This window comes from Eutrema salsugineum, unplaced genomic scaffold, assembly GCF_000478725.1.
Source record: "Eutrema salsugineum unplaced genomic scaffold, Eutsalg1_0 scaffold_7, whole genome shotgun sequence".
Taxonomy (NCBI): domain Eukaryota; kingdom Viridiplantae; phylum Streptophyta; class Magnoliopsida; order Brassicales; family Brassicaceae; genus Eutrema; species Eutrema salsugineum.
The window spans coordinates 6,848,085-6,868,128 of record NW_006256486.1 but is presented as its reverse complement, the minus strand read 5'-3'; the positions used below and the strand labels follow the sequence as shown (position 1 = coordinate 6,868,128).

The following is a 20,044-nucleotide window of genomic DNA, read 5'->3' as shown; positions in this document are numbered from 1 at the left end:
TTAACAAATGATGAACTGTTTGGTAAGTTTTTTAGGGGGACGACATTTGTGTCAAGTGAGCCAATGCCTCTTGAGTTCTCACATACAAATCATTTGGAAATGTTTCGTACAATAGTCATACCTCCATTTTGGAAAGGTATTTTCTATTGAGCATTATATGTCTTTGTAACTGGTTTCACAGACGTACTATAGGATTATTCATTTATTTAAAGACGAATGGAAACTTAATCAGTTGTTTCCTGAACTGTTTCTTCTAATCTTTTGTTTCCCTTTCTGAAATCTTTAGAGGAAAGGATTTTATCTTTTGGCAATGTCCTTGAAGCTATTAACTTTTGCAGCCTTTCAGACTGCTGAACATGAAAAGTTATGGGGATCACTTATCTCCAAAGACTAGAGTTCATGTGAGCTTTGATGCTTCCATAGCTGTAATTGATGAATCATTAATGTACTGATTGAAGTTTTCTAACGTTTCGAGTCTCTAGCAAGTTTTGTTCCGTTCTCACTCGTACAATGTTTCGTTTCTTGAACCTGTAGAAACCTACTCGGCAAGAAATATTTACAGACCCTTGTTCTCCAAAATGCTACAGCCTCGAAACAAACACACATCATTATTTAACATAGTGTAAGCAGATCCCTTGTTCTCCATGTTAGATCCAACTTTTTCAACTCGTCATTGTGGATTTGCATCTAGTTTTTGTATAATTCGTGCATACAGTCCTCAAAGAAGACAAAGCCGAATCATGTAGCTTAAACATGTGAACCCCAAAACTTCAATTCAATGTTACGATCACGGAGTGAACTTGGCCTCATGTTAAAGACGATCAGAATTTTCTATATATTACACCAACCATCACTACTGCCTCTCATGTAATATTTATCATGACCCCATAAGGAACTTCACAAAGCAAGCTCTTAAGAAATCTCTCAACAGAATTGGTTACTCAAGCTTCGAAATCGATTAAACCATAATTCACGAAGATAAAGAAGTAGCAATTTTCCCAAACTGTTTCTCAATTTCAACGGAACAACTAAAAATCAACAAACAACACACAAAACTAAAAAAGACCACTAAAGAAGAAAAAAGCCACCAAAAACGATGAGCATTACGATATCACAAATAATACAGAAACAAAATCAAAGCCAAAAAAGCATAGGAAAAAACGAAAAAGTAAAAAGCAGAATTCATTAAGTAACGTGACATAGAAGAAACAAGTTTCTCAAAAAGAACAGGAACAACAGACACAGCATACGAAATACCTCAACAATTAGAACAACCTACAAACATAGAAAAATAGAAAAATAAATCCGTTAATCAATACAAAGAACCACAAATAACAAACAAAATCAGGTTTTTAGCAGATCACGGATACCTAAAAGTTGTAAAAATTAAACTTAGATAGACATCCAACGACGTTGAAGAAACAACAAAACATGTTAAGAGAGACACAAAAACAAAACATGTTACGATGTACAAGAAACAACATAACATGTTAACTACCACGAAAACGAAAACTATAGAAAATATTCAAACGCACACCTAAGACGATAAACATTACCTTAAAAACCTTGAAGACGGACAAACAATCCTAGCAAAACGGGAGCTCCAAATGCCCTAGTGCGGCCTAAAGTGATGTATTTAACTTAGTTTAATAAATAATCTATATTAATACGAACCACAGTCTAATTGATCCGAGTTATTTAAAATCGGTATGATAATATCATAATTGTAATCTAAACTTAATTTAAACCATTGATTAGGGTAGTTATGTCTTTTTAATGAGGGGCAACAAAATAATTAACCACTCTAAAGGAAAAGCCTTAAAACTCAAAATTTACTTTGCTTTTAATACATATGATATGATTTTTCTGATACCTTAAGGTGCATCAAACTGTTTACTTGCCTAGCTATTGAGTCTAATCGTAATGGAATTTTTTTTTTCCAACATAAAAATGATTAAATATTAAACATAATTTTATCTCGGAAACAATGACTTAAGAGTCCTAACTATATCTTCTCTCGTTTTCTTTTTGTTTGGAATTTTATCACCAAAGAAGTGCATTGTCTACATAAATCTACATCATGATTGTGCAAACTAGGTACAGAATTTCTACTCTCCCTTGGGAGCTCCACCTCTCAAGCAATCCAAAGTATGTGACCACTAACTGAATCTTTTTCTTTCATAAGCCCAAGCTTCCTACGGTGTTAAAGATGAGGCTACTCAGTTAATTTGGGAACAAAGCCAAAATACAGATAAATCATAGATTCCCAACCGCAATGCAAGAGAACCCTTGGACCCTTATTGTTTATCTATGATCTGTCTCTCTTACGAGTGTGGGTACTCAGCAGGAAGAAGATTCTAAGGGGTTTTTTCTTAAATCACAGCAAAGATCCACTTTTATTTCTGTAACGGTAAGTAGATTCTCCATTGTGGTAAAATATACCTTTGTCTCAAATTAGCTTTGAAAAAAGCATTTACAGATTTTTCATTTTCATTTTCAGAATAAAATCCTCTCTGAAAAGAGCGCCAAAGTGCTTCATCAAGGGTAGTAAATATGAAAGAGGCAAAACCATCACAAAAAGAATAATGGTACGTGATGGAATTTTATTTCATAGTATTTTTTTTTTTTTGTTATTCACAGTTTGATCAGAGAAAGTCATTGGTCTCTTTAACATAAACAGAAAACGAGACGGGAAAACTAATCCACCGTAGGAAACATGATCCAATCTTCCAAACCAAGGTCCATTTTGGACTCACCAGATTGTATAGTTTTCGTTTCAATTATAGAGGATCACTCTTCGAGGTATAATCTCTCTATTGATTGTTAAAGATGGGTTCATTCAAAGCTCTTGTCTTCTCCTCTGAAAACACACGTAAAAACATAAACCACGAGTTCCCTTTTTAAAAATACAGGATTGAAAGAAATGTTTTTAGAGACTCATAGATTTTTTAAGACACAATATGACTATTTACGTTAGAAATGTCTTCTCCTCCTCTGTTTTCCACTCTGTTATGTTTTGTGTGGATAGAAAGTTGGGTAAAAGGTATTAATGTTTTAGCGAGCTATTATTACATACTCATCTCATCTGGAGAACAACACACTTAAGAGTTGCCTGTTGACTTCAGCGAGACTTGCAGAGACACAAGTAGAGAAACCAGTTCAGACTTGGGTATAAGGTACGGTTCTTGATTCGGTTTTCACCAGAATACTTGCCAGGGAGCAGAATCTATCATTTACTCTTGGATCCAGACGGCAACAGTTTTGTCAACGCAACTCATCTCCTCTCTTCTTAATTTTGTTTTGATATTATAACTAACCGATCCCAGGCTACAGAATTCAAATGTTACCTGCAAAGGTATTATAAGGCACCATGAACAATCTCGCTGCCTTACAATACCCTGATCTCAAAACCATAACATTCCTATAGTTCTCTGCCTTCGAGTTTCGACATTGTCTTCTTCTTTGATATCGAATCATACCTGTATGTGAGAGATATGTTTGCTAGGATTCAACTCGTTTTTGATATCCAAGTTATTGCCAACGATCACCATTTGATGGTTGAGGAACTTTGCAATGTTGAGAAACAGAGATTGCGCATTCTCATGTAAAACCGACTCTCTTAGTACTTCAATACGTTGCTGATCAAGAATAGTTACTAGCTTGCATATTACGTATTTTCACTCCTCATTCTTCCCACGTAAATGGGAACCCGCCACACGGAGACCCAAGGGAAGGTTACCACAAAGCTTCATCAAGGTCTTCAAAACAATGATGTAGGGAGCTCTGTCTAAAAGCGTATCTACATAAGATTTTACAAGATTCTTCTCTCGTTGGAAAATCCACATGGTTTGTATTACCGGTACCATGTTGCTGCAAAAGTTCTTTGATCTTCACGTGCGAAGGATCTTCACGTGGGAAGAATGAGGAGTTGAAAGAAGATATATGCAGGCTAGTAACTATATATATTGAGATGTTGAAGGAACATATACATGTTTAAGTTACTTTCACATTGGCAAATCAAACCGAGAAAGATAAGGAAAGAAAAAAAAAATCAGATGAACTGGATGTGGAACTGTGATGAAAGTCTGGGGAGAGCCAGAAGATTAGCTCGCAAGAAGTTACTGTTCTTGTCTGCTTCAACACCAACTTTCACGGTTTCAAGACATGCCAACTTCCCCAAGAAATGTCTCATCTGTCTCAGCTCTTGAAAAGAACTTCCATACTCTGATATCTCTAGCACCTTGACATGACATGCCCGTAAACAACATGATATTTCCTTCTCCTCCTCCTTCACAATCTTCTTCTTTTTCTTCTCTCTCTTATTCTTATGCTTCTTAGGGATGCAAGCGCATGCATCTCCACATTTATTTGTTACTCTGTGCAAAAGACCCTGAAACCAGAGAGACCAATTAAACATGAATAATTAACAACAGAGAAGAAACTCTTAGTGAAAGGAAACTGATGATAATGACCTTGATGACTAAAGTGTGTAGATTTGGACAACTCTTGAGCAAACGTGGCATTACTTGCCAACCTTTTTCCTTGTTACTCTCGATAGATAAATTAAGGAGGTTACTGAACACCGGCAAGGACTTACAACAGAAATGAAATGCCTGATCACAACAACAACAACAACAACAAAAAAAAAAGATAAGTGAGAGACCTTGCTAGCTAGAAGTAGCTAGAAGTAGATTGATTCTAATCCTCAACAAATCAAAAACAAACACTAGAAGAAGAAGAAGTAGCAAAAAAACTGACCACAAGGGAATCAGGAGACAAGTGAAGTGTGGTAATGTTGGTTAGACCCGCAACTAGGTTTGTTACATCGCCAGATATAGGCTCCTTTGGTTCATAATAACAATCTTCATTACCATCATAATCATAATCGTTAGTTGGCTCCCACAACCGGAGACTCAGCCTGGCTTCCAAAAGCGAACGGAAATCAACAAACTGATAATTTTCAAAGACATAACTAGAATAGTCAAGGTACACAAGACTTGGTGCTTCATAATAACTCACATTGTGTTGCGTTTGACAACGACAAATATTAGCTATAGTTATATATTATCGGTTTAGATTGGTTAAGCTTCCTTTCACTTCACCACTCTTGTATATATATGTAACCAATACTCTTTACACAATTAATGGAAAATACTTTCTCTCTCTATCTGTTAATATGGTATCAAAGCAGAAAATTTTCTCTCTCCTCTGCGTAACAACTATTTCACACCGCCATTGAAATTTCTTCTTCCGAGCTCAATTCATCTTCATTAGAGCTTTGATTGGTGATGATGAGTGTTTCCCAGAGTGAATTCCATCTTGCTTTCCTTCTGAATCTTGTTCTTCTAGTTATCTCGATTCTTCAATCAGCGATTACATCGATCGTTGTGTCTGTTCTTTCACATTTTCTTTGACCTAGTTTGTGCCAATCCTTCATTTTCTGGCATTTTTGTTTCTTTCATCTGTTTGAATAACATTGATTAATTCAGTTCTTAAGTTTCTGTTTGTGAATCGCGATGTCGTCAAATCCAAATCCATCGTCATTTCCAGCTGGATCTAGAAACTCTTCACATCAACTCGATCAATATGAGAATCCGTATTTTCTACATAGCTCCGATCATGCTGGACTCGTTCTTGTTTCCGATCGCGTATCTTCAGGAGCTGATTTTCACTCATGGCGACGATCAGTTCGTATGGCACTTAATGTGCGTAACAAATTAGGGTTCATTGATGGCACAATTGCTAAACCTCAAGAAGGTCATCGTGATGCTGGATCTTGGTCGAGATGTAACGACATGGTTGCGACTTGGCTAATGAACTCGGTGTCCAAGAAGAGTGGACAGAGTCTCTTGTTCATCTCTACGGCTGAAGGTATATGGAAAAATCTCCAATCTCGTTTTAAGCAGAATGATGCTCCTAAAATTTTTGAGATAGAACAGAGACTTAGCTCGATTCAACAAGGATCTCTAGATGTTAGTTCATACTACACGGAATTAGTCACTCTATGGGAAGAATATCGTAACTATGTTGAATTGCCGGTTCACACTTGTGGAAAATGTGATTGTAATGCCGCAACACTTTGGGAATCTATGCAACATCGAAGCAGGGTTACCCAGTTTCTTATGGGTCTTAATGAGTGTTATGAATCTATTCGTCGTCACATCCTGGTATTGAACCCCATTCCATCCATTGAAGATGCTTATAATATGGTTGCACAAGATGAAAGACAGAAGAGTCTTAAGCCATCATCAAGGCCAGAAAATGTGGTGTTTCAGAATACTAGACCTCCAAATGCTCAAGAATTTGCATATTATGACAATGTGGATCATGCGGCTTATGCTGTTCAGAATTCATATCGACCAAAGTCAAGACCTGTTTGTATGCATTGTGGACAAACAGGACACATTGTTCAGAAATGCTTCAAGCTATATGGATATCCTCCTGGATATATCCCTGGTTACAAAAGTAACAATCTCGCAGCACAAAGACCATCAGCTCCACCTAATTTTCAACCTCGAGCTCAATTTCAACCCACATATCCTCCTCGTGGTAGATTTGAGACTCCAAGACCACTTGCTGTGGCTAATGTGATGACTAACCCGTATCCGTATGTGCCTCCTCCCACTCAACCTGCAATGAATTTGGATTTCAGCCACATGAACCAAGATCAAGTTCAGTTTCTTATTCAACAGTTGAGTGCTCATGTCAATATGTCTTCTCCTGTGGAAGCTTCTACTTCGAATGCACCTACGGCTACTATTACAGAACATGGAGCGATGGCACCTCAATCTTCATCGGGTACATTTCCCTTTCCCTCTTCTTCATTAAGATTTGAGGATAATAGACTGACTTTTCAACACAAATGTCTCTCCACCTTATACAATAATCTCACTCCTGGTTCTTGGATAATTGATAGTGGTGCCACTTGTCATGTATGTTTGACTTAGCATTGTTTAGTGAAACTGTACCAGTCTCTGGTATAACCGTATCTTTACCTAATGGTTTGAGAGTGGCACACAGGCACAGTGCATCTATCATCATCCTTACTTTTGCATAATGTCCTTCATGTTCCATCATTTAAATTCAATCTCATCTCTGTGAGTAGTTTACTTCAATCTAGTCCTTGTTCTGCACATTTTTACGATGATTCTTTTTTCATCCATGAGTCTATTCAGGGCTTGATGATTGGTAGACGAAAGCTTATTCACAATCTATACATTTTACAGATTGATACTCATGACACTTCATTTTTCACTGGATCCTTGGAAGTTGATGGCACTCTTTGGCACCAGCGCCTCGGGCATCCGTCATCTGACAAGTTACGTAATCTTTCTAGTTTGTTACCGATGTCAAAGTCTAGTAAGTCTTCTGAGTCACCATGTTCCATTTGTCCTTTAGCTAAACAAAAATGCCTTCCATTTGAGTCTAATAATCATCTATCTACTTCACCTTTTGATCTCATTCACTTAGATGTTTGGGGTGCGTTTTATACAGAGTCTGTAGAGGGTTATAGATACTTTTTAACAATAGTTGATGATTGTACTCGTGTTACCTGGATTTTTCTAATGAAATACAAAAGCGAGGTTTCCAAACTGTTTCCTTCTTTCATTCAACATGTTCACACTCAATACAAGACTAAAATCAAAGCTATTCGAACTGATAATGCACCTGAACTAGCGTTTACGTCCATCGTTTTGGTATGATTCATCAGTTTTCATGTGCATATACACCTCAACAGAACTCAGTAGTTGAAAGAAAACACCAGCATCTGCTTAATGTTGCAAGATCTCTTCTGTTTCAATCCAAAATACCTTTGATTTACTGGAGTGATTGTATTCTTACTGCTGTGTTTTTTATTAACCGTTTACCATCTGTTCTCCTAAAGAACAAATCTCCATATGAATAGTAACTCAAGAAGACACCTGATTACTCTTTATTGCGATCATTTGGCTGCTTATGTTATGTCTTTACCTTACAAAAAGATAGACATAAGTTTAGTCCAAGAGCTGATAAGTGTGTTTTCTTAGGGCATTCTTCTGGTTACAAAGGATATAAGGTTCTCCATTTAGACTCTAATCTTGTCTCTGTGTCTCGGAATGTCATATTTCATGAGTCTATTTTTCCTTTTGCTGATACACACAAATCGATTGATCTCTTTCATGAATCCATTTTACCACTGTCAACTCCGGTTGTGTTAGATGAGATTGTTTCTGCTCCTTTGCATTCACCTCATACATCACTTCAGTATCCATCCCCTGCATCTCCACCTCATGCATCATCTGCATCACAATCACACTCTCATATTCCAGGCCACAATTCAAATCCGGTTGTCACAGAGACTGATGTGGTTTCACTTCAGAATGCTCGGCCCAAACGCGCAACAAAGGTACCGAGTTACTTATCCAATTACCATTGTTCTCTTACCCAACTTTCTACTCCTTCCCTTTCTACAAAGGTTTTCAAAACTCCTTATCCTGTCTCAACTGTTCTCTCATATTCGAACTTCCATCCCCTGTATCAGTCTATTATTCTCTATTATCCCATGGAAATTAACAGGACTTGGAGTGTTGAAAGCTTACCTCCAGGGAAGAATGTTGTTGGATGCAAGTGGATATTCACAATCAAGTATAAGGCTGATGGCAGTGTAGAGCGTTACAAGGCTCGCTTGGTAGCAAAGGGTTTTACCTAACAGGAGGGTGTCGACTATTTTGATACCTTTTCACCTGTTGCAAAATTGGCCAGTGTGAAGCTTATACTTGGATTAGCTGCTCGGTTGGGATGGAGCTTGACCCAAATAGATGTCACTAATACATTTTTGCATAGTGACCTTGACAAAGAAATATTCATGAGCCTCCCTCAAGGATATACACCTCCTTCTGGAACCTTACCGCCGAATGCTGTGTGTCGACTCCACAAGTCAATTTATGGGTTGAAGCAAACTTCCCGGCAATGGTACAAGTGCCTGTCCACATCTCTTTTCAGTGCTGGATTTGTACAATCATATGCCGACAATACTCTCTTCGTCAAGATACAAGGTACATCATTCATAACTCTCTTAGTCTATGTTGATGATATCTTGATAGCAAGAAATGATGATAAGGCGGTAGAGTCCATTAAATCACATCTTGCTAAGCATTTCAAGACTAAAGATCTAGGACCGGCTAGATTCTTTCTAGGACTTGAGATAGCTCGGAACTCCTCTGGTATATATGTTTCTCAACGGAAATATTGTCTAGATTTGCTAGAGGATTCTGGTTTATTAGGATGTAAGCCACGATCTGTACCTATGGTTCCTAAGGTGCCTTTGAGTAGAGATGGTGGTACTCGCCTTACAGATGCTACACCTTTTAGAGAAGTGATTGGTCGTTTGCAGTATATGTGTCTTACGCGTCCAGATATTACCTTTGCGGTTCACCGGCTTAGTCAGTTCTTATCATGCCCAACTGATATTCACTTTCAAGCTGCACAAAACATTCTCAAGAACCTCAAGACCAACCCAGGACATGGTTTATTTTACTCATCTGACACAGTGCTTTGCTTGAATGGTTTTGCTGATGCTGACTGGGCAACATGTCCTGATACGAGAAGATCAGTAACTGGTTTGTGTGTGTTTCTTGGTACTTCACTGATCACTTGGAAATCGAAGAAACAGGACACAGTTAGTAGAAGCAGCACGGAAGCCGAATATAGAAGCATGGCTGTTGCTACCGGTGAATTATGATGGATAGACCAGTTACTCAAGGATCTCCATGTACCACTTTCTTCGAAGGCAAAGCTGTTTTGTGACAACAAATCGGCGATGAACATAGCTAATAATCCAGTCTTTCATGAGAGGACTAAGCATGTGAAAGTTGATTGCCATACAACTCGGGATCAAGTAAAGAATGGCTTTCTGCAAGTGCATCATGTCTTGACTTCGAACCAGCTAGCAGATATTCTGACAAAACCATTGCATCCTGGGCCGTTTCATTCTATACTTAGTCGTCTCTCTGTTTCAAACCTCTTCCTTCCTAAGGAGTAATTCGGTTTGAGGGGGGTGTATTAGCTATAGTTATATATTATCGGTTTAGATTGGTTAAGCTTCCTTTCACTTGACCACTCTTGTATATATATGTAACCAATACTCTTTACACAATTAATGGAAAATACATTCTCTCTCTATCTGTTAATAACAAAAACTACAAGCCGCTTGATGGATTCTGTAACATCCCTATCCCAGGCTCCTAAGAGAGCGGGGAACCGGGTATGTTAGGTCGGCCATCGAACCGCGTCCGGTAGGATGTCCGATCTGGTGAGCACACAGGATCGCCAGGAAAACGCCCAGGTAACAATCAACAACACAGACTTAGGCTGATCTCTCTACTAAACCTGAAAGACAAGGGAAGCAGGAGGGGTGAGTAATTGGGATTACTCAGTGAGGATGGACCTTAAGGAGGCCCACAACATCATCAAACTAGCATAGATTGGTTTTAAGAGATCTAATCCTAAAGCAAGCCCAAGCAACACATATATAGATATATTTACTTATATATATAGACAATTTATTCCTAGCAATCAATCACACAACATTCAAGGGTAACCCTACAAACAACTACACAAGCAACGGGTCCCTGGACGCGGCAGTAGTGGGCTGCCACATGGGCCCCCATGCCTCACCCGGAAAGGCAACCAGAATAATCCCATCCAATGGCTGGCCTATTACCATACCCATTAGTCAGGTTCACTCTGCCAGTCACACAGACTGATCCACAACAATCACCGAGACAGGCTATGACACTAACGGTCACTCAGACGGCTGCTCATAGCGGTCTCACCAGAAAGCTGTACCCAACGGTCCCTTTGGACGGCTCAATAAACAGTGGATCGCTAATCCACTTCAGCGATGGCTCTAGCCGTGCCTCACACGACAGCGATAGCCAACAAACAACACTGACTCCTGCCTCCAGGAGCCAGGGGTCCTATCAGAGATCTATAAGCACAATCATCCATTTCAAAGAATCATCCGTTTCTTAAAGGTCCTTCCGTTATTAAGATGCACTTTCGGTGATACCAATTGTAACAAAAAGGAACATTAATCAGGTCAACATCACAACACCAATATTTTAAAGTCCAATAAGTTTAGATCCAAGTTCAGGTTAATTATCTCATTCCACCAGCAACCAGCAATCATCAACAAACAGGCAACACAGATCCAGGTCCTAACAATTCTAACAACCCTAACAAGCAGATCTAAGCCTGATCTAAGAAAAAACCACTTAAAAGACAACCATGCATATGTAAGAGAGGATGAAGCCACAGAGCCCTCACCTTGGCTTAGAAGGCTGAGAAATTGGAGGAGGAGGCAGAGGAGAAGGAGATCTAAGAGGAGATCCATCAGAATCAGCTCCCATCTCACCCAAAGGAGAAGGAGGCGGCACAGACATCACAGCAAGGCAAGGAAGCTTCGACGGCGAAAGAGGCTTGGAGGATTGATCTGCTCAAAGTTTAATCCCTAAGCTACTCTGCAAGAGCACAGATGTGCAGTTGTAGTATGTAGGGGTCGAACCACAGAGACAAGAGATCACTCAATAAACCTTATGTAGATGGAGTTACGCTAAGCCAAAATATGTGAAACAAAAAACAATGCGACAGAAATAAATAAAGCAGCAATGAAAACGGTTTGTAAGTTCGATGTGATAAGGATTAGGTCTAGGGCGTTTCTCAGGAAATCAATGCATGCAGATCAATCGATTAGTCAGGGTTCAGGTTTAAGCACAGTTCTAGAACTCGAATCACAGAATTATAATTAACCAACTTCCGTTGTGAGAATTATCTAAGTCAAAATCCTAGAATTCCAAATTCCTTTGCAAACCCTAAAGATTTAAACCAGCTTTAATGCTCAAGTTCGATATGTTCACAAAGTATCTAAACCAAATTCCTTTGCGAATAGCTACTTTGCTCACCCTAGGTTCTTTCCAGTTATTCAATTACACTTCCGTGTCAATTAAGCAACCTAAGATCTAAGTTCTAGGTGGCCAATCCAGAATTAGCTTTAAGAACAACCTATGGTGAAGAACTAAATAGATTATGAACCCTAACTAACCATTCAATCTAACATCCAATGAAATCCTTTATGAGAACCCTAAACCTAACAAGCAAACTACTCAGACATGGAGATTGAAGCAATAAGCATGATTGAATAGCTTGCAGTAAGCAGTAAATAGATTAATAAACAGGGGTTCGAAATCTTCTCTCTCCGGAACAGAGTTTCAGACTTGTCTCCCCAAAAACTCTCAAAAACAAAAACTCTCTCTAAGAAAATCTTAGGTGTACGTAAAAAGGGAATAAAAATCCTATATATATCTCTAAGACACGTTTTGGGCTTCCTTGAAAACGTTTGGGCCCAACTCCTTCTTCAAATAGGAAACAAAATCACGTTTTCCTTATTTCGGCAACAAGTGTCGCGCGTCACTCTCCATGGTGTCGAGCGTCACTAAAGCACAAATTCCATACTTGACGAATTTGATCCTGATTAAGCTCCAAAGTGCTCCAAAGTCTCCAGTTAAGCTCCAAACGTACCTATGACCTGAAAAGACTCCAAAAGACTCGAAAGACACTAAAAAGACTCTATAAATAGAACTTATACCATGGTTAAAAACCATAAAAACCATGATATATCAACTCCCCCAGACTTAGCATTTGCTTGCCCTCAAGCAAACAGAACACCAAACAAGAGAAAGAAGTTTGAAAACACAGAGACTCAACCTTTCATTGGAACATCGCTTTTGACTGATCACCCTGCAACTCAACTACTGCTTCATCATTCCAAATCAAACCACCATGTACTTCTCCGTAGACATTCACAGCTTTCCAGATTAAGTCCAAAATTCCACAACATTGTCCATAAACCCTCATCGCTGGATCTCACTGATGATTCAGATGCCAAGAACCTTCTAGATTCTTTCCTGTACTATACTCAAACAAATCAGCCTTACACACTTTGGTACTTTTCTCTCCCCCAGACTTGTTCTTTTCGCACATTCATCATCTTTTCTTTTTCTCTTTTTTTTTATGGCATATACACGATAAGGTTAAATCTGCGAGTACTGATGGTGTTTGCCATCGAGTCCCCGAGTTGTCCCTTACCTTGTATCAAAGGGTTTCAGCGAATAATGGGGTCATAGGAAACTTTCCTACCCCTCGCTTTCTTCCTTTGTGTGATCATTCCTACTTAGAAGTGAAATAATGGGATCATTGGAAACATTCCTAGCCCTTCTCTCCTAAGCGAAAATCATCTCAATCTTTTCGTCTTTATTTTTTTTCTTTCTTCTTCTTAGCTCGTTACAGGGAGAGAAACACCAACATTAATTTTCACACAGGCTTTCATTGATCAAGTACGAACGAGGAATCAAGCTCTAAGGCATTAGTCACATCAACGAATTAAAAGTGAAGTTCAGAACTTAGCTCAGGTTAGTGGATTCTGTTGGAAACATGGGCGCCTCTAGTCAATTGGTCAACAGCCTTTGGATTTTTCATTAGTCGGATCTAGACTGAATCTGCAGCAGTGGTCACTTAGGTGAAAGGTCAGCACAATAATTCCAAGAAAAGCATCATGATCTCCAACAGGTTTTGACTCAAAAACGTTTTGACAAAACTGACTCTTAAGAAAAACAGACACAATGTCAGCAACTACCTCCCCCAGACTTGAATAACACTGTCCCCAGTGTTATCTAGTCCGAAGGTGGCGAAACAAAATAAAAGAAACAGAGAAACGCAGGAAAAACAGAGAACTTACCTGGCTGCAATGATGTGTCGCGCGACACTGATGATGGTGTCGTGCGACACTTGTTTTCCTCGTACCGAATTGCAGCAGACCAATCCGAATTTCTGGTTTGACTCCGGTTGCCTGATTTCCTAAATTTTTTTTTTTTTTTTTTTTTTGAATAGAAGCAAGTGACAAGCGACACCGAAGGTGGTGTCGCTCGACACTAACATCTGCTTCACCTGAGACACGAAAAGAAAAACGAAAATCAACTGAAACAAAAAGACTTATGTACAGACTCACCAGTGGATTGCCTTCCACCAAGCGCTTGTTTAAAGTCATTAGCTTGACTATGGATAGACTATGCATCTGGTGGATCAGACAGTGGCAAAGAGTGCCTCTGTGAAATTCGTCTCATCCATGGTGGTATGTAAGCGTTGTGCGCATGAGGTCATCCAAGGAATGCAGGAATAGCACCAGGGTGAGATCTGTGTTTGGGTGGCCTTGACCTATTCCCTGCAATATCATCAAACGAAAAACCAAGTGCTCTACGATAATCTCGTAGCTTGCGTCGTGAGACAGAGCCTGCATCCTTTGAATCAGTTCCAATGATATCACGAGAATTAGGCTTAGGCTCAAGATGTGCGTACCTTTGCTTTGGTGGAGATGGATGGAGTGCAATGTTTGGAGCTTCCTGATCAACAGCAGTCACTGGTTCTGTAGACATTTTCGTCAACTCAGATTGATCTCTCACCATCTCAGCATCAAACACGTTCTGATCTCCAACTATCACTTCAGGTATTGCAGTGACTTGGAATGTCTGACCATCTATGGTGGGATCCTTCAGTTTCTCCATCTTGAAAGTCATGATGGTATCTCCCAGGTGGAGATCAAGGTTACCATGCTTGATATCAATCACCGCTCCAGCTGTAGCTAAAAACGATCTTCCCAGGATAAGAGGATCTTTGGGTTCCTCTCCATATTGCAGAACCACGAAATCTGTAGGAATTATGCAATCACCAACTTTGATTGGAACATCTTCCAAGACACCTTTTGGGATTCTTTTAGACCGATCTGCTAGGATCAAAGAGATCTTAGTTGGCTTGAAGTCAGTCATCCCAAGGCTAACAGCTACAGAGTGTGGCATGAGGTTGACACTCGAACCAAGATCACACAGAGATCTCTTGAACCTCTCTGAGAAGATAGAGCAGTCCAAAACAAAACTTCCTGGGTCCGAGAGCTTTTCTGGAATCTTATTATGAATCACAGAACTGACATGTTCAGAGATCATCATCGCTCCTTCCTCATGACCCACATTATTAGTCACCATCTTCTTCACATAGTGTCTGAGAGTAGGAGCAATCTTCACAGCATCAACCAAAGGAATCTCAATCACAAGCTTCTCCATCAAAGCCTTGCATCTGGCATCATCTAGCTCCTGCTTGGACTTCCTAGGACTCCTTGGGTAAGGAACCTTAGGTTTGTAAACCTTTTCCTCAGTAGATTTCGGACTTTGAACAATATTAGCTTTGCTCTGCAATTGGTGACGCGCGACACTGGTTGTGGTGTCGCTCGACACTGGCTCTGCAGTTTCAAAATTTTTTTCAGATTCATCAAACTCCACGATTTCATCTTCAGAAACACCCTTTTTCAGCACAGGAGTCAACTTTTTACCACTCCTTGACGAGATGGCACTGCAGTAATGCCTAGGATTGGTATCAGTCTTCCCAGGAAGGAATCCTTCTTGAATTTTTACAGACTCTGCAGTCTGAGCAACCTGAGTATCAAGCTTCTTGACATGAATGTTCAGAACTTCAATTTTTCCATTCAGATCCAGATACATAGCATCAATCTTCCCATTAAAGTCCACTGTCATCTTCTGCTGACCTTCCAAGATCTGTTCCAGCATAGACTTCACCTCATTATCTAGAGTTTGAGGAGGAGGAGAACCATAGTTCCTTGAAAAACTGTTGTTGGAGTAGGATGTTTGGTACTGAGGTTTGGAGCTGTAACCAGAAGAGTTCTGATTAGCTGTGAAGGTACTCCTCTGCTTATTTCCATTGTAATTCGTGTTCCCTTGCCCATAACCAAATCTCTGACCCTGAAATCCAGCTCCATTGATGAAGTTAACATCCTCTTCCTCAAAAGCTTCATCTGGTCCGAAATTCTGAACTCCTGCAGTGTATCTGACAGATTTCTTACCCACAAGAAGGCTATGCACAGAGTCAAGCTTAGCCTTCACCTCAGCAATTTGCGATCCATCCATGTTCCCAGCCTGCTTCCTTCGTTGATAGTCTGCATTCTTGGTACTATTGCTAGATGCCAAGTTTTCGATGAGCTCAACAGCTTCGTCTGGGTATCTGGTGTTGAAGTTTCCATTGCTCGCTGCATCAAGAGCCATCTGATACCTCCAGTCGATACCTCTGAAAAAGATACCCAACAATTGCACATCGCTGAAGCCATGATGGGGGCAGTCTCGTTGGTACGATTTGAATCGCACCCAAGAAGCTTTGAATGCTTCAGTTGGTTCCTGAGAAAAAGTTGAAATTTTCGTCCTCAACTCCTCAGACCTAGCATCATCGAAAAAATTGTGCAGGAAGGCATTCCTGGTCTCTTCCCAAGTAGTGAGTGATCCTGGCTCCAACTGCTTCAACCAGTTAGCTGCTTCTCCAGCAAGAGAGTAAGGAAACAGCTTGCAGAGGAGGAAATCGTTGGACACTCCATTGTATTTGATGCTGGTGACCAAGTCCTCAAACCTCTCGATGTGATCGATAGGGTGCTCATGAGAGTGGCCATGGAAAGGATGCTGACCCACAAGAGTGTAGTACACAGGTTTCAGCTCAAAATCGTTTCTTTGAAACGCAGGGGCGCGAATCGCAGAACGATTTGCATAGAACTGCTCAGGCCTGTTGTAGTCTCCAAGTGTTCGTCCACGTCCAGCTGCAGGTGCAGGTTCCCTCGCATTCCGATCCTCTGGAACGTTCCTCTGTTGTGGAACGATCGCAGCATTCCCACGCGGTGCAGGTGGTGGATTCTGGTCAACAACATCCACTGGTAAAGGAGCTGGTGGAATGATGTTACCATCTCCATCAATCCTTTGGCCTCTCGCATTGCACAGATGACCCTCTCGGTCTCTCCAGGTTCCATCATCATCACGAACAAGTCCATTGGCGTTTTCCATCATTGCCGGATCTCTTGCTTTCCGCTTCGTTCGCTCTAACTCAGCTAGCTGTTCGTTGCTCAAATTCACTAGCGGGATGTCCTTGTTGCTCCTGGTTCCACGAGTATGCATAGACCTGAAACACCAAAAACAAAGAGAGAAAACGAAATAAGTAAACTAGGTTATAAAAAAAAAAGGTGGTGTCGCTCGACACTAGGTCGAAAAACTTAGTCGAAAAACTTAGTCGAAACTCAAAAACTAGGTTTAATGGCGAAATCAAGTCCCCGGCAACGGCGCCAAAACTTGATCTGCTCAAAGTTTAATCCCTAAGCTACTCTGCAAGAGCACAGATGTGCAGTTGTAGTATGTAGGGGTCGAACCACAGAGACAAGAGATCACTCAATAAACCTTATGTAGATGGAGTTACGCTAAGCCAAAATATGTGAAACAAATAACAATGCGACAGAAATAAATAAAGCAGCAATGAAAACGGTTTGTAAGTTCGATGTGATAAGGATTAGGTCTAGGGCGTTTCTCAGGAAATCAATGCATGCAGATCAATCGATTAGTCAGGGTTCAGGTTTAAGCACAGTTCTTGAACTCGAATCACAGAATTATAATTAACCAACTTCCGTTGTGAGAATTATCTAAGTCAAAATCCTAGAATTCCAAATTCCTTTGCAAACCCTAAAGATTTAAACCAGCTTTAATGCTCAAGTTCGATATATTCACAAAGTATCTAAACCAAATTCCTTTGCGAATAGCTACTTTGCTCACCCTAGGTTCTTTCCAGTTATTCAATTACACTTCCGTGTCAATTAAGCAACCTAAGATCTAAGTTCTAGGTGGCCAATCCAGAATTAGCTTTAAGAACAACCTATGGTGAAGAACTAAATAGATTATGAACCCTAACTAACCAATCAATCTAACATCCAATGAAATCCTTTATGAGAACCCTAACCCTAACAAGCAAACTACTCAGACATGGAGATTGAAGCAATAAGCATGATTGAATAGCTTGCAGTAAGCAGTAAATAGATTAATAAACAGGGGTTCGAAATCTTCTCTCTCCGGAACAGAGTTTCAGACTTGTCTCCCCAAAAACTCTCAAAAACAAAAACTCTCTCTAAGAAAATCTAAGGTGTACGTAAAAAGGGAATAAAAATCCTATATATATCTCTAAGACACGTTTTGGGCTTCCTTGAAAACGTTTGGGCCCAACTCCTTCTTCAAATAGGAAACAAAATCACGTTTTCCTTATTTCTGCAACAAGTGTCGCGCGTCACTCTCCATGGTGTCGAGCGTCACTAAAGCACAAAATCCATACTTGACGAATTTGATCCTGATTAAGCTCCAAAGTGCTCCAAAGTCTCCAGTTAAGCTCCAAACGTACCTATGACCTGAAAAGACTCCAAAAGACTCGAAAGACACTAAAAAGACTCTATAAATAGAACTTATACCATGGTTAAAAACCATAAAAACCATGATATATCAAGGATGGTGGCGGCCGCGGCAAGGAGAGAGAGAGACACAGCCAAGAGAGAGAAAGAAGAAGAAAACGCAGAGAGAGAGAGAAAGGAAGCAGCTCGGCGCAGGGAGGAGAGAAAGAGAGAAGGAAAAGGTGGCTAGGGTTGATTAAGAGCTTAATGAAAGTTTTAGGGATTTAATTAGGTATTTATATAGAGGTTAAATAGATGGGTTGAGCTTAATGGGCTCTTAGAAAGAAATTAGGAAAAACCCAAATAAAAAGGAAATAAAAAGAAAAAGAAATAGAGATGGTTTAATTTAATAAAACCGGAATTAGGAACTGGTAACATCCGATATTTGGTTAACCAAACGTCGGGATGTTACAGATTCAGTGCGCACCAACAAACATGGCAGATACGAAAAATGATAACCTATGAATAATTCTTCTAGTACAGGGCAGCCATCGATGAGCTGACAACACTAGATATCACCAAGCCCGAAAACTGATACGAGAGAAAGTGATTTGAGCGCTGGGAGAAACACTTGCTTAACTTCAAAAGGATATCCACCGGATAGTGTGAGCTTTAACCAGTGTGTTGCTCGTTAACAACTCTCTCTCTAAACCAACATTAGATGACAGTTCAAGTGTAGTTCCAACCAACCACGTTCCATTGCAGCACAAATCCAACGGTTGACACGAGAGTATTCATCGTCACGGCCACGTCCAAGTACATGACACAGAGAAAGTTTCTTGATGATGGGAGAATTGCTTAACAGAGCACATGTCTTGTCTACGAAATCTAAGAAGCGACTTGTTGCTTCTTATTCTTCTTCGTTGGGATACCTGAGACACAACCATCGAGTCATCAAAACGAAGGGTGTCTACAAGACTCAGCAGATTCCTCCACCTCTTGGACAGAACCGATCGATGTGGAAGCAGCCACTTTTGTCGGAAGTAAAGACAAGACTTACGACAACACAGGAGTTTAAAAACCTTTTGAAGGCCAATCTCTTTATAAGTAAACTTTTCAATGAGATAAGTTTTCCTTTTTTGTTTTTGGCTAATCAATAATATCCATTTTCAGTTTTAATACTTTTTTATTTTCCCAATTTTGATCGAGTTAATGATGCATTTTCCTTTTTAATTTGGTGATGATTCTGATTCGTACATGCTTCTAGCCGGAGTTTAATACATCGAAAGTTGCAGCATGTTTTCGCCGGAGGATTAGAGGCAAAGTATATTTTGTACTTCTTATCAGTTTCATGTTGTTGTATATATATATCTATATATATATATATCTATATATATATATATATATATCTATATATATATATATATATCTATATATATATATACAGACACTGTAGAAGTGTAGGTGCAGATTATGAATCATGTTTTCTCTCACAATAAAAATAGATAGAAAAAACAAATATATAAACGAAATGAAAAATGATGATAGATGACGTATGACACACATATTGATAGCTCAGAGAGATTGTTAAATTTTCCAGAACAGATATTTAAAATCTCCAATGTTTTTTTTATTAGACTATGTAAAATGATTTTTTTTAATTAACATCTATCTTATACAGTTATACTCCACATCATTTCTTTTCTTTTTTCACATCATTTTCTCTCTATTCCACCTATTAATTCAACATTCACTCAATTTTCA

The 20,044-nt window shown here is 39.5% G+C and overlaps 2 protein-coding genes and 1 non-coding gene across 3 annotated transcripts; 2 read left to right on the top strand and 1 right to left on the bottom strand.

Annotated features, from left to right (window-relative positions):
• Positions 1 to 4,051: 4,051 nt before the first annotated feature.
• Positions 4,052 to 19,633, bottom strand: LOC112083016 (F-box/LRR-repeat protein At1g48400). The gene is given in 10 exon segments (XM_024150736.1): positions 4,052 to 4,390; positions 4,473 to 4,613; positions 4,759 to 5,051; positions 18,333 to 18,342; positions 18,735 to 18,953; positions 18,955 to 19,004; positions 19,007 to 19,217; positions 19,219 to 19,296; positions 19,298 to 19,335; positions 19,618 to 19,633. Coding segments are annotated over 10 exon segments (1,395 nt in total).
• LOC112082851 lies at positions 5,188 to 7,576 on the top strand. Its single transcript, XM_024150438.1, has 2 exons — positions 5,188 to 6,798; positions 7,227 to 7,576. The coding sequence occupies exons 1-2, from the start codon at positions 5,517 to 5,519 to the stop codon at positions 7,229 to 7,231; spliced, it is 1,287 nt and encodes a 428-aa protein (XP_024006206.1). The 5' UTR covers positions 5,188 to 5,516; the 3' UTR covers positions 7,232 to 7,576.
• On the top strand, positions 16,198 to 16,304 carry LOC112083270. Its single transcript, XR_002897559.1, has one exon. It is a non-coding gene; the product is annotated as a small nucleolar RNA R71 (small nucleolar RNA).
• Positions 19,634 to 20,044: the final 411 nt, after the last annotated feature.